The sequence below is a fragment of the Podarcis vaucheri genome (genome assembly GCF_965113315.1).
Source record: "Podarcis vaucheri genome assembly, chromosome: 1".
NCBI classification, from domain to species: Eukaryota; Metazoa; Chordata; class Lepidosauria; order Squamata; family Lacertidae; genus Podarcis; species Podarcis vaucheri.
The window spans coordinates 137349708-137377153 of NC_138759.1; the positions used below are offsets into that span (position 1 = coordinate 137349708).

The window sequence follows — 27446 nt, forward strand, 5'->3', positions numbered from 1 at the left end:
AGAGCAGAGGAAGAAGCATGCAAGTCAGAAGTCTATTCTCAATCTCATCCTGCAAGATCCAAACAAGTCTCCTATGAGGTTACGTTAAATCATCGCACAGTAATTAGCCAGGTTCTGACTGTTAAGAATTCTGCAACAAGACAGGCTGTTTTAAGTTTACGCTTTGCAAGTATAATATCATTAACAAAAAAAATCAGTCAACATATGGATAGTGGCTATGGCTAAAATTGAGAAATGTTCAACTGCCAGTTTCAGTCATGAAGTTTTATGTATCCTTGAGATATTGAAATAGAACATGGAATCAGATGTGCCATAAATGTGTGCATGAGATATTAAGGCCTCACATATCAAATTACAAAAGCACACATGAGACAGAATCAGATATGTAAAATAGACTAAGTCAACCTGATTAGGAACTATTAATATGCTGTTGTTTAAACTCAGCAGCAGCCTGACTGGAGATTACTAGTGTTGCACTCCATGATGCTCCACAGTATAATCATGGAGTCGACCGAATATTCTAGCAGCTTCGAGCAGCACTCCCCGACCTGGTGCCCTCCTGATGTGGCTAGGCTACGGCTCCCACCACCCCTGGCCACTGGCAATGCTGGCTGGGGATGGTGAGAGATGCAGTCCAAAGCACTGGGGGTGGGGCTGGGGCACCAGGTTGGGGAAAGAGCTTTTTACCCTACTAGCAGGACTTGCAAGCAGCCTGTGGTGAAAAACTGCAAATACGAGGCAAATACAATGGACTGCAGTTTAGTATTAACATGACTTAATTCTGTAGTGAGAGAGGATTAAAAGAGATAAACCGAAGATCTTTGGAAGAAATGCAGAATACAACTACAACTGATAATAAAATCCCAATTCAGCAGATAAACAGATATATGCAATTATCTACTAGATCCTGAATCACACTTAGCCAGGACATGTTGGGGGGGGGGGGAGAGCATGTGGGGGTGATGGCAGAGCGGGGAGGGTAAGCAGGCCTGGCATGGCAACCGAGCACCTGGAGGGGCAGTGCAGGAGCCCCCCGCCAAAGAGGCAATCCTGCAGGTTACAAGGGTCTGCTTCACTATCATTTTTCATGCTACTAGTGTAGCAGCACCCAGGAGGAGTCAGCCCTCCTGTTCTCTGCAGTACAGTGGCGGCGGCAATGATGATGATTTATTTATATATTATTTATACCCTGCCCATCTGGCTGAGTTTCCCCAGTCACCTTGGGCAGCTCCTAACATAATATTAAAAAGCATCTCCTCCCTCCTGAGTGTCAGGATTAACCCCCCTAATTAAATACAGCCTTAACCCCAATGGTCTGGGTCACATTCTCTCTTTGAAAATCTCCATGGGGGGGGTTGTTTCTTAGAATTCCCAAGGAATGTGGGGCACTTTCAGTTATCAGTAAATGTTGCTGAAGGTGTCCAAGTTGCATCTATTCCATGAGGCAGCCACAGTGAGATAAAACATGAGCAAATATATAGACGCAGTCAACTTGCTAACACAGCCTGCTTCCGAATCAGACTATTGTAGAGCACATGGGGATGAGTTTGGTCATAATGGGGGGGGAGGGGAGAGGGGCCGTGGCCGCAGGTGCAAAATTATAAGGGGGGGGGGCTGCAACCAGGTGCAAAGCCCACATGCCCTGCCTCTGAGCTGGCTGAGCTGGGAGGTGGAAGAGCTGTCAAGCAGAGAAGACATACAGCCGCCACCACCACCACCAGTAGCAGCACCAGTGGCCATGTGTCTCGTGGGATCTGTGCATGTGCGCCATGGCACGTGCCTCCACCCCAGCTGCCCAGTCCCCCCCCCGGGGGGGGGCGCAACACTTTCTCCACCCTGGGTGCTGGCAACTCATGCTATACCACTGGGTCAGGTGTGTGAAACTAGACAGGGGTTAAAAATGCACACGTCCCTGTTTTAATCTATAAAATGTTGGAGATTATGATATGTAGAAGACAAGGGAGCCAACTTGAGCCCCACACTGTGAGTGCTCAACATCAGCACGCACTGTGCCATGCCGTGATGATGTTGTGACGTGACATCATCATGTTACAGTGCACCGTTATTGTGGTGAAGCATGGGCCAGGGCCTGTGCCTCTGCTGGGGAGCCCCACGGTGGTGAAGTGCCAGAGTTAAGGCAGCACTCTGCCGTGGTGGCTGTGCCAGGTGGCGTTTGGCTGCAGCAGGCAGCATGCGGTGGATGCAGTGTGCAGAAGCTGCAGCCACAGCGCACCGCTGCGGCACTCGTGGGGGGTGCACAGAGGTGGCAGCCGCAGTGGGGGCGCATGGAAGCAGCTGCAGAGCCGGCAGGTGTGGGGGACAGGCAGAGGCTGGGCATCCACAGCAAATGTTTTGCAGGTGCCTGGGCCCCTGAAACCCCCTGGAGATGGTGGCAGTGGTAGAAGCTAACAGTGTAAACTTGCAAGATGCAAATCTGATTACATGTCTTCATGCACTCATACAGACCATAATAGGGTGTTGGCTTAAAACATCTCTGCATGGAAGTTGCTCCACGTGGCAAGTCGTTCATGTGCAAGCACTTCAGCTTGCAATTCCAACAGTTGTCTTGAAGCCACTAGATATAATCGTGAGCAAAACTACAGAATGTGAGCTGCTGCATGTGGAAGATTTGCTATTTGGTGTTTCACAACTTTCTGACTAGTTGCAAGACCTTAGCCAGACCTAGCAGAGTAAACACAGAATCCACAGAAGCAATTGGCAATTTGGCTGCAGACAAGATAGACGAAGCAGGAACCAGGAACTTGTAGTTAGGTGTTTATTATATACAGTGGACTATTTACAGGAACAGAACACAGATCTTTAGCTAGCTTTCTCATATACGACTCACAATTCCTACACTGACACAGAACTACTGAACTCTGAACTAACACATTCCAGTTAAAGGTAAAGGTAAAGGTACCCCTGCCCGAACGGGCCAGTCTTGACAGACTCTGGGGTTTGTGCGCCCATCTCACATCTATTGGCCGGGGGCCAGCGCTGTCCGAAGACACTTCCGGGTCACGTGGCCAGCGTGACAAAGCTGCATCTGGCGAGCCAGCGCAGCACACGGAACGCCGTTTACCTTCCCGCTGGTAAGCGGTACCTATTTATCTACTTGCACCCGGGGGTGCTTTCGAACTGCTAGGTTGGCAGGCGCTGGGACCGAACGACGGGAGCGCACCCCGCCGCGGGGATTCGAACTGCCGACCTTTCGATCGGCAAGCCCTAGGCGCTGAGGCTTTAACCCACAGCGCCACCCGCGTCCCAACACATTCCAGTTAGTAGGCCATTAATTATCACTCCCTTGAGAGAAAATAAAAAAATTCCTTCCAGTAGCACCTTAAAGACCAACTAAGTTAGTTCTTGGTATGAGCTTTTGTGTGCATGCACACTTCTTCAGATACACTCTCTCCCTTGAGAGAGTTTGACCAATCAGGGAGCTGTCTCCATGTCTCTGTTATCACCAGGCAGACTTACTCCTTCAGATTGCCTTCTGGCTGTCTGCCAAACCTTAATTGACTCTGTGTGAGTAGCTGCATGTACACAGATTCCCAACAGAACGAGCAGCTTATACCTTGTCAGCTGTATTCAGACTAACACAATGTGATTAGTTCACTTCCCCAATATGGGGTGTTACTATAGCTTCCTTAAAATAATCTACACTGTGTGCTATCAGTGTTAATAGTATCCTGTGCTCTGGTTTCCAGGAATTCAACCTCAGCCTGTGTGGGTAGCTTTGCACAGGTTTTCTTACCAAAATTTAACAATGCTTACCTAATTAGGCACTTACCAACAATTAGAGTGAAACAACTGGATACAAAAAGGGACTACAGCTTTAAATGTATTTGCTGCTTTGTGTTGTGCGAGACAGTTGTTTAGAAGGCAATTAATCAATCAGTGATTCTAATGAGGAAGAGGAGGATAAAGAAAGAAGGGCAGAGCGAGACAGAACACTAGACTTTCAGTGGCGTGGGGGAGGTCCCAATAATCCTGCTGGATTAGTAAATGCATAACAATGGCTGGATTTCCAACAACAAAGATTCATGACAATGCCATATATTGAAAATATGCTGGTGACATTTTAGATGACTAAATTAACATTTTAATTTTTATCAACGAACTGCAGAAGAGTGTCTAAGGATACAGAAGTAAGCCTTGCCTATAATTATCTATAAACCCCAATGTGAAAGCCTTGTGTACTAATTGAGTGTAAAGGTTACTTTGCTGCTATTTTAAATTTATATGATGGAAGGCTTCCTTCCGTCACCAAACTGTTCTGTGTTTTAATTTTTAAAAGTTTATGGCTCAGAGGAAGGAGAATCGAATTAATGACCTTCTCCTCATGAAACTGCTTTTGCTCCTGTCTGGTGTGCTCCTGACCTTTTGCATTCTGCAGACTTCCCTAGCCCATTGCCCTCCAGATGTTTTGGATAGCAAATCCAGCAGCTCCAGCCGGCAGAGTCAATGGAAAAGGACTGTGGGACTTGTAGTCCAAACCGTCTGGAGGGCAGCAGGTTGGTGGGGAAGCCTGGTATATACTGAGCTGAAACAAAGTTTAAGAACAAAACCAAGAATCTTTTGTTCCTAAGTGCTATTATTGAATACCAGGATGTTATCTAACATGCTAAGGAAATAATAATTTGCCATCAAGAGGCTGGGAGAATTTTTGTTTATTAGCTCATTTTGATTCAATTTAGAAGACTCTGCTTCGTTGATCTTTGTGTAAGAATTTTAATTGGAAATGAATATCACAATCTATTTATCATCTCACACCACTAAGCACAAGATGCAGTTCATTCCAGTGCTAACACCTGCTACTTAGCTTTGCAATGTAAGAAAACAAAATTAAAGCATTTCCCCATTTTTTAGGGCTAAAGGATCCCTGGACAGTTAAGTCCAGTCAAAGGCAACTATGGGGTGCAACACTAATCTTGCTTCAGGCCAAGGGAGCCAGTGTTTGTCCACATGACCAAACCGCTTCCAGTGCAACGGAACACTGTGTCGGAAGCCAGAGGGCATGGAAACACCATTTACCTTCCCACTATTTATCTACTTGCACTAATGTGCTTTCAAACTGCTAGGTTGCCAGAAGCTGGGACAGAACAACAGGCACTCACCCCGTCGCACAGATTCGAACTGCCAACCTTCTGATCGGCAAGCTCAAGAGGCTCAGTGGTTTAGACCACAGTGCCACCTGTGTCCCATATATTAGAGAGATGAGCACCTCATCCCATAGTCATCTTTGACTGGACTTAACCGTCCAGGGGTCCTTTACCTTTATTTTTATAGAACAGCTAGTATGTAGGATATAGACTATTTCTACACTGAAACATGAGGTAATAAAGAATGGATGTACCCATAAGGCTGAGACAGTGGTCTGACAAACATATAATATCAACTTAAAGTAGGTATACTTAATTAGGCAAATCCATGCCACTGGTAATTTTTATGAGTGGAAGGGACTGAAAAGGAATGGAATACTTTTAAGGTATGTGTTTATTGAATCATATTGAGTGTTGAATCTGATATTCCATTTATGAAATGGTACTCCAGGATGCCCTGAAAGTTGTTGAGCTTTTTAGGAAACACAATTTTTTGAATGACTTGCCTAAGATGCAGGACAAAGTGCTGCCTTTTGGAAATTCTCCCTGGATGTCAATGGTAGCCCTACCATTACCATTGATATATGGCATTTACTTGGAGTTTTTCCCCAGGGGTGTGTGTGTTAAAGGGACTTGAACCTGTTTCCAACTCTATACAATGCACCCCTTCAGTGATGCATAAGATTTGAATCAGGCCCTACCCCATAGAAAACAAGGAATTTTCCTCAGCTTGTCAAACCATTTCCCATTCATTTTCTATTTTGGATGGAAGACTAGCATTAAAGCCCTTATTGCTGTTTCTCTGTCAATGTCAGAAATTTATAGTTCTCCCTAATATAAAATGTTTACCTTGATTAACAAAAGTAAGGGTACAGAAAAATGCTTTATCTTTCTTTATAGTATCCTATTTTGGTTTTAGCAATCTAATTAATTAATATAATCCTATTAGTCTGAATGCCCACTGTGTAATATTTCAGTACTTCAGGCAAATTGATTTTCCTACAGATTATGCACACAGCATCATAACTTCCCATTAAACCAACTCCTTCGAATCAGCTCAAGCTCCCACATTTTTTAAAAAACAAACCCAAGCCCCAAATATGACAAATATTGTAGTACTGGATTCAGATTTTTCTGCTATTAGGGCACATTTCAGTCTAAACGTGATCACACATACTGCTTCAAAATGCTAGTTGCTGGGGATTGCAAGTGCAGAGGGTACCAGGGTTGGCAGGCTACCTCCAGAAGAGGATGCTAGACTAAATGGGCCATAGGGCTCCAAAGGAACTTAGAACACTGCCTGGACAGTGGCCCTCCAGAATTCCGGGCAATGGTCTCTCCCAGCCCTATCATATGCTGAGGATGCTTAGGATGCGAGCAAAGCAGATGCTCTAACCCAGCCTTTCTCAACCTTGGGTCCCCAGATGTTGTTGAACTACAACTCCCATCACCCCTAGCTAGCAAGGCCAGAGCTCAGGGATGATGGGAGTTGTAATCCAACAACATCTGGGGACCCACAGGTTGAGAACTGCTGCTCTAATCACCGAGCTATGACCCTTCACCTCAAAAAGCCCTTTTCTCTTCGATACCACATGAGATACCCGCTTCCTGTACAGTCATCTTCCAGCTCTTCCCTGCATGATGTAAGCAACTGAATCTAAGTTATCTCACATCATACAATGACAAACAACTGGATGGGAATCTGGGACACTCTCTGAAGTACACCTTTTGCTATTGCCATGGCTGTGCCTAATATTCTTCAATTTTTATTTGTGGTCTGAAAAGACTAATTTCAGTGGGGTAGAAATGCCCCCCACCCATACAAAGCACTTTGTGAGTTTTCATTGCTATTGTGTCCCCTGGCTACAACTACTGGAGTGCCATGTTTTTTCCTCTGGTTGTTGTTTTGTCCTTCCTGAATTAGCCACACAAGAAGAGATCCATTCAATCAGAAATCATGTAATGGGATGATGTCACTATGCAGCATAGCCAGTCAGATCTGGCTACAGTACAAGCGGCCACATGTAATTACTACATTGCACCTGCCTATATTACTAGTGTTAACCAAGAATAAGAGACAGAGAGGGCTATGCAAATTAATTGTGCCAAAAATGAGGGAGAAAACATTGCTGAAAATGTTCAAGAAAAACCCATGTAATATTAGGTCGGCCTTAAATGTTATCCTTTGATTTTACTGAAGGAAGGACTGAGGCTGAAAGACAATGAATTTCCCCTTTCCCAGTGAATTCAAAACTAAGCTTGGATTTAACGAAAGTATTGTAGACCTACATTCATGTTTGCCACTCTACCCACTAAACAACACTGCCTCTTTATAAACACCAAGCCCACATTCCCAGCATGTTTGCAGTCCTGTCTCAGCGACGTCTACACTGGCTTGGTCATGTCCACAGAATGGAAAATGGCAGGTTCCCAAAGAATTTGCTCTGCGGGGAGCTGGCTTCCGGCACCAGGCCTGTTGGCAGACAAACTCTGTGTTACAAAGATGTCTGCAAACATGACATGAAAGCTGGAAACATTAACTCTGCCATGTGGAAATCCCTTGCACACAACCGCAGTGAAGGCAGGCAAGTCAACTGGTGTATCCACAGCAGTGACCAGAGAAGAAACAACCGTGGAGGAGCGCAGAGAGAAGAAATGCAGCAGCAAAACTAGACACGTTCATTTGCCTCAGCTGCAACAGAACATGTGTCTCCCACATCAGTCTCTACAGCCTCAGCCGGCGCTGTAACCTTCCAGCAGTTTGTCTTCATCCCCAAAGACACACTACTCAATTGTGTCCCAAGACGGATGCCAGCAGCAGCATACATACAGCATAGCAACAGAACTCTAAAGTCTTACAGGGATCTATCTTACTGAAATAATTCCCTCTTGGATAAGTCTAATATAACTAACTTGCTTGGAGTTATAGGGCTTTGTGTTATTTGGCCATGGTTAAATCACGCATTTCACTCACTGGGCTGTTAATATCCTCTGGGTACAAACTGCATTTACTAGAAAGCTTTCTATTGTGAATTTCATCCATTGCTTGCCTTCTTCTGCTCCAGTTTTAAAATATACTATTGGGAACAATTGCCAATTTGAAGAGGGAGATGGAATAGTTGTTGGAAAACTTTCTGTATATGCTGATCGTATTTCTGTATCAGTACAGAATCCCTCTAACTTTATCTCTGCATTGTGTCCTATTGTGAAAGAATTGTCTTTGATACCTTGATGCCACCTGAACATGTTTAAATCAGAGGTATTTGAAGTGGAATAATGGTTCTGTCACATAACTGGAGATTAGAATTGGTGCAGATTTTAGTCAATTGTTTTGGATTAAAATTGACCACCATCTACTGGTACAGATTAACACATATTTAGATAACTGGGGTAACCTCAAATTGTGGCAGAGTAAAATAAGCTCTTCTGGTTTAGGATCCGAGGGAAGGCCGGGCTGACACCAGGAGGCTGACTGATAGGCTTCACTTCATCCCAAAGAGCAGGATCATAGCAAGGAAAGTCCCAGAAAGAATGGATCTTTGGACCAAAGCTCACAATTTGAAAAAGAACTCTTGAAAGACAACAATGATAATTTTTTGTCTAAAATGTATAATCTGTTATTAGAATGGGAAACTAAAGACGAGCTTGTTCAATGGCACACTGGGCAATAGATACAGGACACAATATAGCTCTTAACCTCTGGGAGAAACTCTGGAAAAGCAACCTGAAATTTACAGCACACTATTCATTGAAAGAGAATTATTTGAAAATGATTAATAGATGGTACTTAACTCTGAGTAGGTTGGCTAAGATTTTTAAGACAGAATCAGATAAGTGTTGAAAGTGTAAAGAAGTGGAGGGAACCTTCCTCCACATGTGGTGGACATGTAAAAAGGTAAAAGAGTATTGGTAAATGATTTATAATGAATTGAAGGGAAATGTTCAAAATTACCTTCCGAAAAAAACCAGAGTCTGTTTTGCTGGGGATAACCCAGACTGAAATTCCCAGGTGCCAGAAAATGTTATTTATGTATGCAACTACTGCAGCCTGTTTTTGTTAGCCCAAAGACGGAAAGTGAGTGAGGACTGGCAACTTAAGTTGACAGAATATGCACAACTTGCAGACTTAGCATATAGAATAAGAGAGCAAGAAGAACATATGTCTAAAGAAGATTGGAAAACATTTATTCAGTATATGGAAAATAACTGTGTACAGCTGAAAACACTGGTAGCATTGAGATAAATTCAACAGAGTAAATAATTTTTGATGGATGTAAAAGTGGAAAATTGATTGGAATGGTTATAGTAAAATATGCAGGGGTGTATGATATGTAAAATGAACCATAGAAACAGAAGGGAAGTCATTGGATATTTTAAAGTTTGTAAAATGTTTATTTGAAATTGTAAAACAGGATTTAATAAAAAATATAAAAAAGAAAGTCTGTTAGTCCCATCAAATCTGGTAGGCATTACCAGATCACCCCAACCAGGGCAGCAGGGCAAAAGGGCCCCTTATCAACACCCTGGGGAGATGATAGAAGACAGTACTTGCTAGGACTCAACACAGAAAAACCCGTTGCCTCTGCAGCGCCCTGTACCTGAAGTCTTGTGAGCACTTAGAAGACCGTCCATTTGAGCCTCCTATTAGTCCTTTCATTCCCACTGTCTGAAGAGTCGCCTGCTATTGTAAAGGATCGTTGCCACATGCTCTAGCCACTGGCTCATACAGTGTGAATTGGAGGGGTGTCCCTTGGGGTGGAGAAGTCCAGTAAGGCCAAACTCTCAGGTTCAGGTGGTCTAAAAGGGAGGGGATGTCTCTGCAGGTGATTCCTCCCCCCACCCATCAGTCAGATGAAGGCTCGTGGCTAGTGAACACTCTTCTTTCTATTCAAAATGTCAATTTTACAAGTTGGGCCAGAACTTCTATTTCCTATAATTGAGATTTCTTTAAGGGTTCACTTGAGAATATGATAGAATCTGACAAATACTTTTGTGCCAAAAGGGAAATAATACTGTGTATAGCATACTGTCTATGTGGTACAGTAGGAAAGGCCCTTTATTGTATGGTTTCCAACTAACCACTGAAATAAATAAACATGAGTATATTAGATTTTTTTTTAGGCAAGTCTAGCCAAACATGTAATTTTATTATACACATTTGTTTTAAAAATCTGTTGACTTGATTTATATTTTCATAATGTTTCTACATCTATTGTTTTTAAAAGCTATTTGTATCGCTGTTTTAATGAATATTTTATATCAGTTTATATAAGCTGCTTAGATATTTTTTGATGAAGCAGTCTATAAATCTTGCTAAATAGACAAAGTTTATCTATTACTGCATCTCAAAAAGGTTATTGTAGAGCTGGAAAAATTGTTGAAATGTTCAGGGGGTGGAGCGACTTCCCTGTGAGGAAAAAGGTTACAAGCTTTGGGGCTTTTCATTTGGCGCTTGGAATGATAACTGCCGTAGCTTTCTGAGAGAGATGAATCAAACTGTAAGAATCTGATACCTACACATATTTTGAAAACTGCTAATAGGTATAGGAAGGATGTATAATCAGATCCCTAGTTTTACGTTTCAGTTATTCAAGATGCAGAATTTAATCTAAATACGATGTGAGATGTTTTTGCTATTTGGTAAGCAAACGGGATAGGTTGCTGTATTGTGAATATGTGATTATTTAATTTCATCAAATTTGGGGAAAATGTTTAACAGCATTGTCTATTAATATTTGCCGGTTCAATGTCTCAATTTGCCTGTTTTATGGTTTATTATATTTGGTTATGTTTTTCAAACAATAAACAGAAAGTGAATGCAGTGGCAGTGAATGCACTGGAAAAAGAATGTTGGCAAAATATAAATATAATTATTTTGGATTCTACTCTAAGGGAAAAGTTCAGGTTTGGCTAGAACAAAGACAACTGTGGACTGGAAGTTTAATATGTTCAAATGTATCTGAAACACAAACACACCAAATAAAGATAACATCATTTATTATGTCATTGAATTTGAGGAAGGTACAATGTATCTTAAAGCACTAAGTTAAAAGATTGATAAAAGAGTTCAATTTAAGAACAGAAAGTGTCATATGCTGGACTCTAATTTTATGCATATGTAGTGGGAATACTCCAGGGTTAATAGGTTTTGGGGAAAGATTATGCATGCCATTATATTAATAGCAGAAAATAAGTTGAGGTCAGGTGCCCTTGATTATTTTGTTCAACTGCCAGAAGGATGCTGGCATGGGGCTCTTATGGTAAATCTCCTTGTTTCTGTAAAGATTATTATTGCCACATGCTGGAAATCTAACAACTTAATGCAAATCTTAGAATGGTCGACAAAAGTGTGCACAGTCATGAAAACGAACGAACAACTGGATTGATGATTCTGTTCGGAAACTGGAAATAGGGATGGATTGCTTCAGAGATTAGTTTCTTTTATGCTGTATTTGAATAATTACTGTAATTGTCCTCTGTTCAAGGAACAATCCCCACCCCATAACATACTTCTAGTATTTCTAGCACAACGATGTATATTATATATATATTTAAGAAACAAAGCATGGGTGCATTTTTAAAAGCTCCAGCTTTATAGTTGATCCATTCCCCCATAATTCTTAACTATGCACCTTCAATATGGATGGAGCTCACTGCTTGTCTGTGCTCATTTAGTGCTCACAGTTTTTGTCACACTGGCTCAGTATGTGTTGAGAAATGGCCTGCTTTAGCTTGGGTCACAGTGGGTTTATTAACAGTGAACTCAGCCCTACTGTTGAGCCAAATTTTTCAAGCTGCAGCTTAAAGAAATCAAACGAATACAACAACAGTTAAAAGATTAAAAGCTGAATTCAACATCATGCTATGGTGAAAGTCGTGTCAGCACAAGCACTGCAGCTTGCCAGATGGAACAATTATCCTTATCCTGCACGCTTTTCTGGGGCTTCTCCTGCCCCCCCCCCCGCAAAGCCAACTGTGGGGGTGCCAGGAGGCAGAGGGGAGGAAAGGAGGAAAGCTCCAGATCATCCCCTGGAGACTCTTCTACCTAAATGCTCAACCTTCTACAGGAGCACAAAGATTCCTGTTTCCCAGAAAGGGAGTCTCAACTTTTAGGCCATGAGAAAGAAGCAGTAGCAAGTTCTCAACGAGTGAGGTCAAAGGGGGAAATGGGGATTGGCCAGATCACTCCAAGAAGTAAAAGTGGGAAGCAATGGTACAAGGAGCAGCGGACCAAGGAAACAATGGCTGCAAACAGTGCTGGGGAAAGTATATACAAAAATGAGGACTTGAGGGGAAACTGTTTCAGCTCCCTGTCCCGTGCAATGCTCATTGAGAGAATGTTTGTCAGTGAACGGTCTGTACAGCCCCAGTTACATTTCACTGAACTGTTCCTGTCTTTCCTGATGTGGTTTGTCCTTAGTTGATGTGCTGACACCATGTAGTCTTTGTGCAGATCAAAAGAAGAAGAGCCCTGCTGGATGAGAAAAAGGCTTAATCTAATCAAGAATCCTGTTCCCACTAGTAGCCTGTTCAATACCTCCATAAAGGCCACAACCACCTCAGTAAATAGCATTAAAATGTTCTGTTTTGAATCATTAAGAATTCTGTCATACTTGATTATTTTATTTGTAAACAAAACTTATTCACTGAACACATTTTCTTCCTTTGATCAAGGAATATTGCCCATATACTATTTGGAAACCAACATTGCACGGCACCGTTCATCTTAGGAAACGCTGCAGAAATAGTACCAGAATGACGAGGAAAAGTAATATTATTAATAATAACATTCTACTCAGCCTTTAGCAGTGACCAACTGATCCCACACTACTGAAGTTTTGCTTCTTTACCTTGGCCTGACCCTGAAGGGAGGTTCAAGAGCCGTACCTCAGCACTACCTCAATGCCTCCCTATTGGCAGGTGGCACAAGGACCTTGCTGGCACAGCTCCAAAGTGCAGCCTTTTTTTTGCTCCACCATAGCAAGGCGCTGGAGGCAAAGCCACACTGATTCACCCTGACTGCAGTGGGTTTAGAGAGTGTTGTTGGTGGAAAAAATATTTTGAACATATTATTTATATTTGTTTCTACCAACTGAAAGGTTCAAGGCTGAAGTAGGAAGACTCCAGAGCCATTAGCTCAAAAAAAGTGGGCCTCAGTTTCTTCACATAAATGCAGATAAACCAGAGTACAAAACCCTCAAAGAGAAAATAAATGATCCATCTTTAACACAAAATACATATTTTTCTTTTATTTCCACCCCAGCCTTTGCTTCTTTTCTACAAAAATGCATCTTATGTGTTCTGGAAAGAAAACATAAGAAGAAGGCAATGAAAATGTTGCCTGCCAAATTGATTTCCAAGAGCAGGGTTGCGGACCAGGGTGGAAAACAGTCTATAGCACTTGTTGAAATCTAATGCAATATGAGAAAACCTGGAATGAAAAATGGGCAGGGTTTTGGATTCATTCAAATAAAAGGCTAAACACCTGACCCAGGACACTGGTCAGACCCTAGCCTGGGGGAAATGATTTTCTCTTCTGCTCAGAAAACTGCTCCAAGATAGTTGCCCCAGAAAATTTTAGACAGCCATGGCCAGTGTGATGATGTTGTGGTAGAAAGGAGAGAGATGGAAAAGGGTGGGCATTTTGAGTGAGTACACTGCTGCTGATTGGCCAGCAGCATCCCACATGGGTTGACAGTTGGTTACTCAGCACAAAACAGCCTAAATCGTGTTGACCTTGGAGTGCCACTATAAGAGGAAAGTCCGCAGAGGTCATGGCACCCTCTGCCTCTTCAGTTGTTGCGCAGAGAAACCACCACCTACCTATGGTCATAGCTACCCTTGAGTTGGTTTTCCTGCAAGGCATGGTTGGAAAATTCTGCTTTCTTGCCTCAGTTCTTTGCTAAAATACATGGTTATGTTAATTTCCCAAGGTCAGGGAGGGTAACTCTCTTTCCTGATCCTGCCAATAAGGGGCAGTACATGTCTGCAGTGAGCCTTGAGTTTTGGAGAATGCCATACCACTGCAACCTTCCCTGGCAATGGTCCAGAAGAGGGAAGATAAAAAGTGATTCGGTGAAGTGTTCAGGGTTGACCCTACCTAAAGGCAGAGTTTGGCAATTGATTTTCAGCATCATTGAAGGGCAGCAAATTGTTTGTTGTTTAATTTCTTAATGTATTTTTACTCCTGGGTGGTGGTGCAGAGATGTTTGTGCTTCCAATGCAAAAATAACTTGGCTAACCTTGAGTGAACTGCACCTTTGCTTGGGGGGGGGGACTTCTTGTTCTCCCCCAGGGAGCAAAAGATCTTCAGCTGGTCCTGGAAGTGTTACTTGTGATTTTGCTCTGTGGCAACTGGGGTGTTCCCTGCACAACTGCTTGGGGTGTTGGCAGTTGACGATGGCTGAATTGATGAAGGAACTGTGGAGTCTGCGGGTGGTTTGACGAAATTTCTGCATTAATGCTCTGTAGCTTGTGCTGATGCACAAATCTGGAAGGTTAAAGGTGGACTACTCATAGCACAAAATAAAAACAGTTCTGTGTTGATGGGGGGGGGGACTTTTCCAGACTTATCAGTGGATGCCAACAAGGCAGAATCTTTGGGCAGTGAAAAACAAAGTCATATTTACATAATCTTTTAAGGTGATTTGGTTTAGCTGAGTAAAATGGGACTTACTCCTGGGTAACTGGGTATAAGATTGCAGCTTAAAGGGGCTCAAATCCAATTTAAATGGCTTATACAGCAGGGGGAAAGGGAGAACTCACAATATTTTGCTAATCATATTGTATTCGGCTAGGAATAACATTTTTATGGCATGCATTAAAGGTTTGAATCGCTTCATTAATCATGCTCATTTCTCCTTCGCTGATCTAGATATGATTCATACCTTATTTTGCAAAGACTAATGCAAAAGGCTGGGGGCTTTCACTTCTTTACTCAAGTGTTTTTGGCTGCTGGTTATGAAAATTGTTTCTACCTTGCTTAACCATTTTGTCTCAGAATATGCAGGTTATAATTACAGGCACCACCCCTAGTCTACCTCCAGCTCCATTTTTAATTTCTCTACTATAAATTGGAAATAAGGAGCATGATTTATTATTCAGCTCTACAAAAGAAAGGAAGGCTACAGGTCTTGGTTTAAAGAAAAGATGATAGGGAGAGGGAGAGGGAGAGGGAGAGGGAGAGAGAGAGGGAGAGAGGGAGGGAGAGAGAGAGAGAGAGAGAGAGAGAGAGAGAGAGAGAGAATAGCCTTTTTCTAATCTATCTATAATTTACTTCTGTAAGTAGTCAATTTTTAAAATGCAGGTATTAATCAAAGACACTCAGAAAATCTGAGAGACACACCCAAAGCTAACCAAATAATTTGGGTACATAGTTTAATAACACACCTCAGGTTTCAGTCCAGATTCTTGTGAACATCAAAATAAAATAAAATAAAATAAAATAAAATAAAATAAAATAAAATAAAATAAAATAAAACTAAATAAAACTAAATAAAATAAGCAAGGCTATTGTAAGTACTGGGAGAACATAAGACAGTTCGGGCAAACTACATTATAAATTCTAGCCTTGGGTGTGTGATTTAAACACATTTGCTGCCAAGGAAACGCCACATACATGTATATGCTTGCTGCCACCAAGAATGGAAGCACGAGAGAGCTGCTGCTAATGAAAAACAATCAGCTGAGAAGCAGCAAATTTCAAATTTATGTCTGTGTCATGGATGCCTGGAAAGGGAAGATGCTATATCCATAAATATTAGTTTGTGATTAAGAGCAGGTGAGCCCAGGGGGTATTCTCCATTTACTTTTCCAAGTAGCATATTAACCTAGCCTATTGTGCAGTCTTTGAAAAAGGAAAATTATCCACACACTGGCATTAAAAGTCACATTAGGGTTTGCTTGGGAAAATAGTTCACCTTTTGCAAATTGCACACACAAAGTTCTGAACACCTGCAAGTGGTATTGCCCTCTTGATTCAGCTCTGTGTTGCTCAGGCAAAACTATCACCAAGATGCAAAGAATTATACAACTGGTTCAGTGTAGCCAAGTGAGATCTGGATTTTTACTTCTCAGGCAGCACGTTCCATGCAACATGTAAAATTCAATTAAAATGGAAGGTGCTTTCAAAAACCATGTGCATAGGTTGACCCACCCAGGTGAGCCTCTGAAAAGTTGTCACAATGTAAACCCCTCAGCCAAGCTGTGGAAGCGTTTGCTCACTGAGGGAGGGCCTAATCCAGGCGCCCACAATTTTAGAGGGCAAATCTCTCAACGTCAGATTCATACACTGGAAAGGACTATCATTCTAGTGCACACTAGGAATACACTGAGGAATACCTCAGGTTAAGAACTTAATTCGTTCTGGAGGTCCGTTCATAACCTGAAACTGTTCTTAACCTGAAGCACCACTTTAGCTAATGGGGCCTCCTGCTGCCACCGCGCTGCCGAAGCACGATTTCTGTTCTTATCCTGAAGCAAAGCTCTTAACCTGAAGCACTATTTCTGGGTTAGCAGAGTCTGTAACCAGAAGCGTATGTAACCTGAGGTACCACTGTACTTGGAATAGAAGGGTCAAAGGCAGGAAATTTCCCAGTTCTATGTAAAGAGTAAACATTCATAAACTACTGGCATGATGGTGTTGTGAAGTCTATGGGTAGGGTTTATGTTCCTTTAGCTATAGAGGTCAGATTCCCGGAGGAAGCTCATTTAGGGAATAAGATTACTTGGGTTCAGCCATGGCTTTTATTTTCTCATTTCCCCCCGGGTAAATATACCACAGAAGAATTGTGGAAATTTTACAGCCTGATCCTTACAAGAATGTTTCCCTGAGTTTAATGTGGGTTAAACCACAGAGCCTAGGACTTAGAATCATAGAATCATAGAATCCTAGAGTTGGAAGAGACCACAAGGGCCATCGAGTCCAACCCCCTGCCAAGCAGGAAACACCATCAGAGCACTCCTGACATATGGTTGTCAAGCCTCTGCTTAAAGACCTCCAAAGTAGGAGACTCCACCACACTCCTTGGCAGCAAATTCCACTGTCGAACAGCTCTTACTGTCAGGAAGTTCTTCCTAATGTTTAGGTGGAATCTTCTTTCTTGTGGTTTGGATCCATTGCTCCGTGTCCGCTTCTCTGTAGCAGCAGAAAACAACCTTTCTCCCTCCTCTATGTGACATCCTTTTATATATTTGAACATGGCTATCATATCACCCCTTAACCTCCTCTTCTCCAGGCTAAACATGCCCAGCTCCCTTAGCCGTTCCTCATAAGGCATCGTTTCCAGGCCGATCAGAAAGTCGGCAGTTCGAATCCCTGTGACAGGGTGAGCTCCTGTTGCTGAGTCCCTGCTCCTGCCAACCTAGCAGTTCAAAAGCACGTCAAAGTGCAAGTAGATAAGTAGGTACTGCTCCAGTGGGAAGGTAAACGGTGTTTCCGTGCGCTGCTCTGGTTCGCCAGAAGCAGCTTAGTCATGCTGGCCACATGACCCAGAAGCTGTACGCTGGCTCCCTCAGCCAATAAAGCAAGATGAGCGCCGCAACCCCAGAGTTGGCCACAACTGGACCTAATGGTCAGGGGTCCCTTTACCTTTACAGCTTTAGGATTGCTGTGTTTACTTGATAATATGTCTCATTTGATTATTGGAGCTTTTATTTATTTATTCAGGAGTAAGATTGCTCTCCTAATGTAATTTACCTGAGTGGAAGCCCCATTGAATTCCGTAGGGCTTGCTTCTGAGTAGGGTGGCACTGTAATGCTTGCATGCAGACTGATTAGCTGATAACCTGCTCACTCAGGCCACTAACTCACTTGCTTGCTGCCTGCCCTTTCATTTAACTGGGGCATACATCAAATTAAGTGGGCTTAGGACAGCAGCAAAACAATTGCTGCCTATATTAGGTTCTGAGGGAACTAGAAAAAAATCAGATTTATTTTTTATACATTTGATTTCTTTTTTTTTTTTATAATAATTTTTATTACATTTTTTACAAAAATAACAAAGAGATCAAAAAGTAAGAAAAAAAAAAAGACCAGAAAAAAAGGAAAAAGAAAAACACGACCATTTCAATAACTCATTTCAAATTTCCATTGGACTTCCCCCATCCCTCGCAGAATGCATTTCTTAACAATAAATTTATCAGCAAATTATATCCTTATTTCGTATGTTTCTTTCTATTTTCAATTACAGTTTAAATTTAAATCTCTTGATCAATATATACTCTGAGCAATATACCATAATATCGTTTTTACCCATTTAAACCTTGATTCTTTCATAAATCTTGTCAAATTTCATAAATAATTAAGTTTTGTTACTGGAGCTAGATTCCCAATCACACGACATCTTATGTTTCATATAACTTATAATACTTTTGCAAATAGTCTTTAAATTTTTTCCAGTCCTCCTCCATTGCTTCTTCTCCCAAGTCTCGAATCCTTGCAGTCATCTCGGCTAATTCCATGTAGTTCATCAGTTGCGTGTGCCAGTCCTCCAGTGTGGGCAAATCTTGGATCTTCCAATGCTTAGCGATAAGAATTCTTGCTGCTGTTGTAGCGTACATAAAAAAAGTTCTATCCTTTTTAGACACCTTCTGGCCGACAATGCCCAGAAGGAAGGCCTCTGGTTTCTTGGGAAAAGTGTACTTAAACACCTTTTTTAACTCATTATAGATCATTTCCCAGAAGGCCTTCAGTCTTGGGCAGGTCCACCAGAGGTGAAAGAATGTTCCCTCAGCTTCCTTGCATTTCCAACATTTGTTATCGGACAAATGGTAAATCTTAGCTAGCTTAACCGGGGTCATGTACCACCTGTATACCATTTTCATAATGTTTTCTTTCAAAGCATTACATGCAGTAAACTTCATACCGGTGGTCCATAACCTTTCCCAGTCATCAGACATAATATTATAACCAATGTCCTGAGCCCATTTTATCATTGCTGGTTTAACTGTCTCATCTTGAGTGTTCCATTTAAGCAGCAAGTTATACATTCTCGATAATAACTTGGTCTTTGGTTCAAGCAACTCTGTCTCAAGTTTCGATTTTTCCACCTGGAAACCTGTTTTTTTGTCTAGCTTAAAAACCTCATTAATTTGGGCATAATGCAGCCAATTTTGCACCTTATCCTTTAGTTTTTCAAAGCTCTGCAATCTCCAGTTACCTTCAATATTTTCTATTATTTCCCAATATTTCGGCCAATAAGCCTCCATATTGGTTGTTTTCCGAGCTTTGGCCTCTATTGGTGAGATCCACCTCGGAGTTTTGCTTTCCAATAAGTCTTTGTATTTTTTCCAGACCATATATATTGCTTTTCTGACAATATGGTTTTTAAACATTCCATATGATTTACCCTTGTCATACCACAAGTACGCATGCCAACCTAACGAATTGTTGAAGCCTTCCAGATCTAGGACATCAGTGTTTTCTAATAGAATCCAATCTTTCATCCAGCAGAAGGCTGCCGCTTCATAGTATAGCCTTAAGTCCGGCAGGGCAAACCCCCCTCTCTCTTTTGCATCAGTTAATATCTTAAACTTTATTCGGGGCTTTTTGCCCTGCCAGACAAACCTAGAAATGTCCTTCTGCCACTTTCCAAAGCATTCCACTCTGTCCACAATCTGCAAGGCTTGAAACAAAAACAACATCTTTGGCAAAACGTTCATCTTTATAGCTGCAATTCGGCCTAACAAGGATAATTTCAGTCTTGACCAAATTTCTAAATCTTTTTTAACTTCTAACCAACATTTCTCATAATTATCTTTAAATAGATTCAAATTCTTGGAAGACAGATTGACCCCCAGGTATTTCACTTTCTTAACAATATTTAGTTCTGTCTCTTTCTGAAACCCTTCTGTTTCCATGGCCGTCAAGTTTTTCCCTAAGACTTTAGTTTTAAAACCAGGTCATCTGCAAATGCTTTCAGTTTATATTGTTTCGCTCCGACCCGTATTCCTTGTACCTGCCGATCCTCCCTTATCATGTTCAGCAAAACCTCCAGGACTGAAATAAACAATAAGGGGGATAGGGGGCATCCCTGTCGTGTTCCTTTTTCAATATGAAGTTCTTCTGTCACCACATTGTTCACTATCAACTTAGCTTTTTGTTCTGAATAGATTGCTTCTATTCCATTCTCAAACCCCCTTCCCACTCCCATCCCTTCCAAATTTTTCTTCATAAATTTCCAGGAAATGTTATCAAAGGCCTTCTCCGCATCAATAAAGATCAATACTGCTTTGGTGTTAATATTTGTTTGTAAAAGTTCCAAGATATCAATAATGTTCCTGGTATTGTCAAACAAATGTCTGCCTGGGAGAAAGCCGGCCTGGTCTTTATGGATTATCTCATTTAATACTTTTTTTAATCTGTTGGCCAGAATATCCGCAAATATTTTATAATCCACATTTAGGAGTGAGATGGGACGGTAGTTCTTAAGTTGAGTCTTTTCAGTTTCCACTTTAGGTATCAATGTGATGAATGCTTCTTTCCACGTATCTGGTGCCTTCCCTCCCCCCATAATCTGGTTACAAACCTCCTCTAGTGGTTGTATCAAATAGTCTTTTAACGTCCTATAATACTTGGAGGTGAGTCCATCAGGTCCTGGAGATTTGCCCAGCTGCATATTCTGAATGGCATCCTCGATTTCTTGTTGTGTTATTTTACAATTCAAGGTTGATCTCTTCTCTTGAGATATTTCTGGAAGACCATTTTCTTTCAAAAATTGTTCTATCTCGGTTACATCCTCGGGTCCTTGTGTATACAGCTTTTTAAAATATTTCTGGAAACACTTTCTAATTTCTCCCGGTTTCTGAATGTTCTTTCCTTCAACTTCTAGATTGGTAACATAGTTTAATTTTTGTCTCTTTTTCAACTGCCAAGCTAGCAGTTTCCCACATTTATTCGCCGATTCAAATGATCTTTGTTTCATTTGTTTAATTCTCCATTCCACTTCTTGGTTAATCAGTTGCGCATATTGTGACTGGTGGAATTTAATTTCTCTTAAAGTCTCTTTGGATTTTGGGTTTAATCTTAATTTTTTCTCGCCGTCTCTTATCTTCTCCAATATCTTGTCCTTTTTACCATTCCAGAGTTTTTTCTTAATCGTATTCTGTTGTATCAGAAACCCTCTCATAACAGCTTTGCTCGCGTCCCAGATTGTTCTTTTTTCCACCGAGGTGTTCAAGTTGATTTCAAAATAGTCCTTTAAAGCTTTTTGGGCCTTCTTTACAATCTCTTGATCTCTTAGCAGGTTGTCATTCATTTTCCATCTGAAGGAGTCGGCAGTAGTAAATCTCATTTCCATTTTCAGAGCGTTATGGTCGGAGCAAGTCTTTGGGCAGATTTCTATTTTTGTGGTCTTAGGTGCCAGCCCTCTAGTTGTCCAAATTTGGTCGATCCTTGTCCATGACAGGTGGGCCTCAGAAAAGAAAGTTCCTTCTTTACCTAGGGGGTTTCTCGTCCTCCATGAGTCAATTAAATCCATATTGTCAGTTAATTCAAAGAAAGTTTTTGGTAGTCTTCCATCTTTAGTCAAATTCTGGTTCTGTGACTTATCCATAAAAGTAGAGACAACCCCATTCATGTCTCCCATCATAATGATGTTAGAATAGTCCAGATAGTCCAATAATGTCTCATGCAGCTTCTTATAAAATTCTGATTTCCCCTCGTTTGGTGCATAAATTCCTAATATCAAAATTTTCTCTCCTTGGGTCGAAATCTCAATAGCCAGGATTCTTCCTTGTTCATCTTTAAACAAAAATTTCGGTGAAAGAGTCTCTTTGGCGTAAATCACCACGCCTCTCTTCTTGACTCTGTCTGATGAGATGAATTCTTGGCCTAATCTTTTATTTATTAACACCTTCCTGTGTACCCTTGTCACATGGGTTTCTTGCAAACAAATTATATCCAAATTCTCTTTCTTTAGGATATGGAAGATCCGTTTGCGTTTTTCTGGGGAATTCGCGCCATTAATGTTCCAACTATACAGCTGCAGAGACATCTTGTATCAATCTGTTGTTACTCTTGTGGGGTGTCCTCTTTTTTGTCCGAGTCCGAAGGTGGTAACTCTTTCCCTAACTCTGGTGGTGGCCAAATAGCTGCTCCTTTCTGTAGGTCTTCTCCGTGATCGTGTAGGAACTTCTGGCAATCCTCTTTCGTTTTGATTTTTATCTTCTTTCCTTTGTATTTAAATAAGACACCTTGTGGGAACTCCCACCTGTAAAGTATTCCGTTACCTCTCAAAAGTCCAGTTAGGTCAGTGTAGTTGGCTCTTAGATCCAGTAATTGTTTAGGGATATCTTTGTAAATTTGTGCTCTTCTATCCTGGATCACAAGTGCTTTATTGAAGTGTAAATCAAGTAGCTTGTCTCTCTCCTGTTTAGTCCTTAAAATAATCAAACAGTCTCTAGGCCTGTCCTTCCCAACGACTCTTCCCAATCTAAATGCAGTCGTTATTTTGAAATCTGTGTCTTGGTTTATACCCCAGAATTTGGAAAATTCTGCCGTTAAAAAGCCGGTCAAATCCTCTTTCTCAATCTCTGGGATAGAGCGTAATCTCAGGTTATTTTCCCTGTTTCGCAGTTCCACCAAAGACAGGTAGGCCTGCTGGTCTGTAATATGTTTGTGGAGCGGTCTTACCTCTCCTTTCAGTTCCTCCACTCCTTTGGCTGCAGCCTCTGCTTTTCCAATCGCAGCCTCCGCCAATTTTCGATTTTCAGATGTTGCGTCGTTTAAATTTCCAATATCTTGTGAATGCTTGGCCACCTGTTCCGAAAGTTTGGTAATTGAAGATGTGGCTAAGTCAATTTTTGCAGTTTGATCATCCACTTTTTTGTTCAAAATTGCGAATTGTTGTAACATTTCCTCTAAAAGAGTGTTAGATCCTCCAGATGCCATATCCTCACCTATTGGTTGTTCAGCTTCTTCAGCTGGTGTTGTTGGCGAGGGTGCAGTCTGTAAAACAGCAGGGACTGAAGATCTACGTCCCTGAGAAAACAGGGTTGTTTGTGTCAGTTTGCCTTTCCCTGCCTTCGACGCAGCTCTTGTTTTTACCCTGTCGCTCATTCCACACCTGTCTTTGGATTCAAGGTCAGACTGTCAAAAGTTTCATGAGAAAGGCAGGCGCAAGCGTAAACAATCTAACCACATAAAGACAAAGCAAAGTTGGTTCTCAGGAAATTGTAAGTCCCAAGTTCCACTAGAGGGAGTAATGTTGCAATTCAGGGAAGAAGAAACAAAATTTCAGACGCCATTAAAGTTCCTTAAGTTAAGTAAATTAACGATGATCCTTGGAAAAGACCTTTTCCCTCTAGCAGAGCTCTCACAGTGTTGCCATAAGTTTCTTAAAGGGTGCAAAGTACAGTTGTTTAATTGTATCCAACAGTAATGCCTCTAAGTGTCCATTTCAAATTTATAAGTGTATCCGCAAAGTAGCCTTTTGTCCCACTGCAAGTCCGGGACTGGGGGTTTTAAAGTCTTTAGAATTTAGAAAAGTCCAGCAGAGGAGAAAGTCCCCAAATAAGGTACAGAAAATAGCAAGGAAATAAAAGTAACTTGCCTGCTTCAGTTTCCGACTTTTCCGAACGTATGATGTCTCACTTTAAAATCTCTCCGCACTGCTTCCAGCTTGTCAAATCTTTGCTTTTGATCACTAGCATCCTCGGGAGACGGACTTCCTTTTTCTCGCCTCCCGCTTTCAGCCAAATTCATAAATTTGTAATCCAATTTTGAGTAAATCTTACTCACGAGTAGTTGGTTTGTAATCCAATGTAAAAGGAAGAAAGGTCGGCGCTCATCCGCAACAGCCGCGCGGCTTCACTCCCGCAGAAAGAGCGATGAATCCACAGCACCGCTTCCCCTCCGCGCTTCCGGAGCCCCTTACGGGGTCCCTTCTTCGTTTTGGGGGTCGCTCTAGGTGCCCGCCGGATCCCACGGCCACGAGCTCACTCTGCTCGTGGTTTTTCTTAGTGGGTCGTCGCTTTGCCGCAGCGAACGACCCTTTTCTGCGGAGCCCCTCTTCGCAGCGCAAAGAGGACCGCCATTGCTTGCTTCGCGCTGCCTCCGGAAGTCGACAGGGAGTTCCTCTTTCCAGGGAACTCTGGGAATTGCAGCCTATTTTTTATACATTTGATTTCAAGCAAGTTGACACAAGGAGAAAGCAAATAGGCAGTTGTGGAAGAAAGACATCCATAAAAAGTGCCAGAAAAGGGGGGAGGGACTGTAGGAAGGGGAAATGAGACTCCACTCCCAAGACCCATTTATTTTAATGAGACTTACTCTCAAGTAAGCATGCATGGGACTGCAACTTTAGTATTTCATTGAAGATTTGGAATGAAAATTGATTTTATTTAGTTGCTTTCTAAAAAAATGGCAAGATTTTACAAATTAAGGGAAAACCCCTTTTTTTGTTTTAGAACTGTAAGCTACTTCAGCATGGGAGAATCAAATGAGTTTCTTCTATTTTTTAAACCTTTTTTGCCTGCACAGTTTCAAACCATGCAGGCAAATGCATAGCCCTCAAAGACCCTTTCAGCCTGCTCTTGGCAATCAGCTGATTGTTGGGTCTCGTGGAGCCCTTGTAGAGTGCTTTGCAAAACCCAGCAGTAATTATTACTGGGTTCTGCAACAACCTTTGCACAGGGTTTTGCAGGCACCACCCATCAGTTGATCACCAGTGCCTGCAAAAACTTTTAGGATGAACAAGGTCTTTATCTGCCCCTCGCCTGACATCATACATGACATAAGGTGTAGGACAGGGGAGCACTGCTTGGCTGAAATGGGTGGATGAGCCAGAGGTTTCCTCCCTGGTCTATTGGAAAGCTTCCAGTGAACCAACCCAAAAAAATAAATTCCCACAAGGGCTGCGGCTTTTGTGTATCCTTGAACCGAATTTAGAAATATTTTCTCTTCCACTACTAGGATCAGCAACTGCAGTTCTCCTTCATTGCAGATAAAGAGAGCTTGTGTGATAACAATGGTGTCATTTTTATATGTGATATTTTACAAATTTTGAAGTGTTAAAGTTTTAAAACACAAATGACAACTAGAGAGGTTTCTCTTGTGTCCTGTCTCAGGAAAAATAACTTCTAACCTCTTGAAGCAGGGTCAGGCGTCACATGCCACTTCTAATCCATATAACTGTTATAAATGTATACTCTGCACCAGCCAAGCCAGGAACATGTGATATCATTTTCTTCTACAACAACAAATTGTCACATCGTTTGACTATTCAGAACTCTTTCCCAAAAAGCTACTGTAAATCAATATTCTCAAGATGGCAATATGTCACTTTCACTCCTGCCATAGTTCTTTAGAGGTGTTTCCTTCTTCTTAAGACGTATAAGGAGATATTAAGTACCCGACAGCTGTACCTGACAGCTCATTTCTGCCTTATAAGGTAGTATAACTATACCCAGTAGTTGAAAACTGGTCATGATAAATGACAAAAGAACATCATGGCCAGTCAGGTAGGAAGCCACAGTTGATGTGTAGCCATACCCCAGAGCAGTAGCCTAGTGTATTATTGTGTGCCTCCCTCAGTCTCCATTTAGAGTTTAGTAAGGTAAAATGCAGGACACAATGTCATGCTGTTATGTGTTTCCCTGTCCTGGTTCCATTTCATTGCCTGTCAATTGCAAGAGATGGTAATGCAATGACATTATTTCATGTATTTTGCAATACTGAAGGTGACAGGGGAGAGAAAAGGAGAGGATGTTTACATAGGAACCAAAAGGAGTAGTCAACAAGGCAAGTGTAATTCTGGCCAGAATTTATGAACGATAAATTGCTCGGCTTGGTTCTACAACAGTTGCATTAGATTATTTGTCTTTTTGTTGTGAAAAGAGGTACTGGCTATGCTTGCTGCTCATCTTAAATATGACACAAACACTAGCTTGGTGTACTGTTCTAAAGCTTTTACTTTAAAAGAAATGGAAACATTCATAATAATCACTATTTTGCTGCTTTCTTGTTTCCTGTGCTCTAGCTCAGCCTTTGATTCATTTTATTTACTGAGCTACCAAAATTCATTTTTCCCCATTGGTCATTTATGTATGCACACCACTCCACTAAAAGCGTCACACATTGAATTTTTATTCATTTCTTGTTATGCTGAGTTTAAATTGCTGCTTATATAAAATGTAATCACAAATAATAGAATCATAGAGTTTATAAAAATATTTTTGTCTACAAAAACATACTTAAGTGCTTTGTCATTATATTTGAAAGATTGGGGTGGGGCAAAAGCTTATTGACTTCTTTCAGGAATCAATGCTTTGGAAGAAAGATGTCTCCTGCCCTTGACCTCTGCCCCTGGGCTCCAGTCTGCGCTCGTGACCAAAGGAGATTTGACAATAGCAACCATCACATATGTTGTTCCCGTGACTATCCTGTGCACATATAAAGCAGGGAGGTGCTGCCACGCTCCTATCCTGCTCGTGGGCTTCTGAAAGGCACCTGGTTGGCCACGGTTAGAAGAAGATGCTGGACTAGACGGGCCACTTCTTATCTTTTCAACTGACCAATAGTGTGGGGGAGAGAGGGGAAAGTGGTAGCTTCCAAGCTGCCTAGATTGAGGAAACACGGAGATCTGAAAGTTCTGCAGCAATGTTATAGGGTTAGTTCTTTGGTACAACTCGACTCCTCGACCAAGAGAATTCTAGGCTGCAGATGTCCCACCATGTCTCTGGTGGTGCTGTGAGCTGGGAATCAATGCCTTAGACAGTTCATGAGTTGAGCTCTATGGTGCTTCACAGTTTTGCCTTTGTGGGTGCTGTAAATTGCCATAACCTGGACAATTATATTATGCTGTAATTTGGCATCAGGTTCAGCCAACATCGTCTATCAATTTTTCAACGGCATGTAGCTGCTGTGATAATTTCATTCTTTGGCTAACCTCTCAGCCTAAGGTGAAACTTGTTCTCTCCATTAGTAGTAACAGTTATGAAATCATTTCAGGTGTTACAACAATCGATCAAGAGGAAAGAAACCCAAGTTATGTCTGTGATAACATTGGTTTGATGCCTTTCATTTCTCTTCAGGAATACTGACAGCTTTTGAGGAAGCTGATAGTTAAATAGAGCCATCTGTGCAGCAAGGGAAAACAACTTTAAGCTCACACATCTACCGGCAGTAGGTGCCTTCATCTCCTGAATATGGAGGCCTAAGATCTCATTAGAGCTGCTTCAATCATTATAAATACTTCTCTGAACAGTCTTTCAAATTTTGCATGAAATATTCATGACCTTTAGCATTTTGGTATAAGGAAGGTAAAAGGACTGCATAGGCAACTGAATTGCTCATAACATTTTCAAGAAAAGAGGTTTTCAAAATCACACGCATGAAGATTTCTC

At 41.6% G+C, this 27446-nt stretch overlaps 1 protein-coding gene across 3 annotated transcripts in view; it reads right to left on the bottom strand.

Moving 5' to 3' along the window:
* Window positions 1-27446, bottom strand: part of SPAG16 (sperm associated antigen 16) — a 448643-nt gene that overhangs the window by 53981 nt on the left and 367216 nt on the right. The window contains exon 16 of one of the 3 annotated variants that reach the window (XM_082228124.1): window positions 12542-12576. The exons of the other annotated variants lie outside the window; for them this stretch is intronic. Within the exon in view, the coding sequence (XP_082084250.1) occupies window positions 12557-12576 (20 nt within the window). The 3' untranslated portion in view covers window positions 12542-12556. Of the gene's footprint in view, window positions 1-12541; window positions 12577-27446 lie in introns of those variants that run through there. 3 annotated transcript variants of the gene reach the window in all.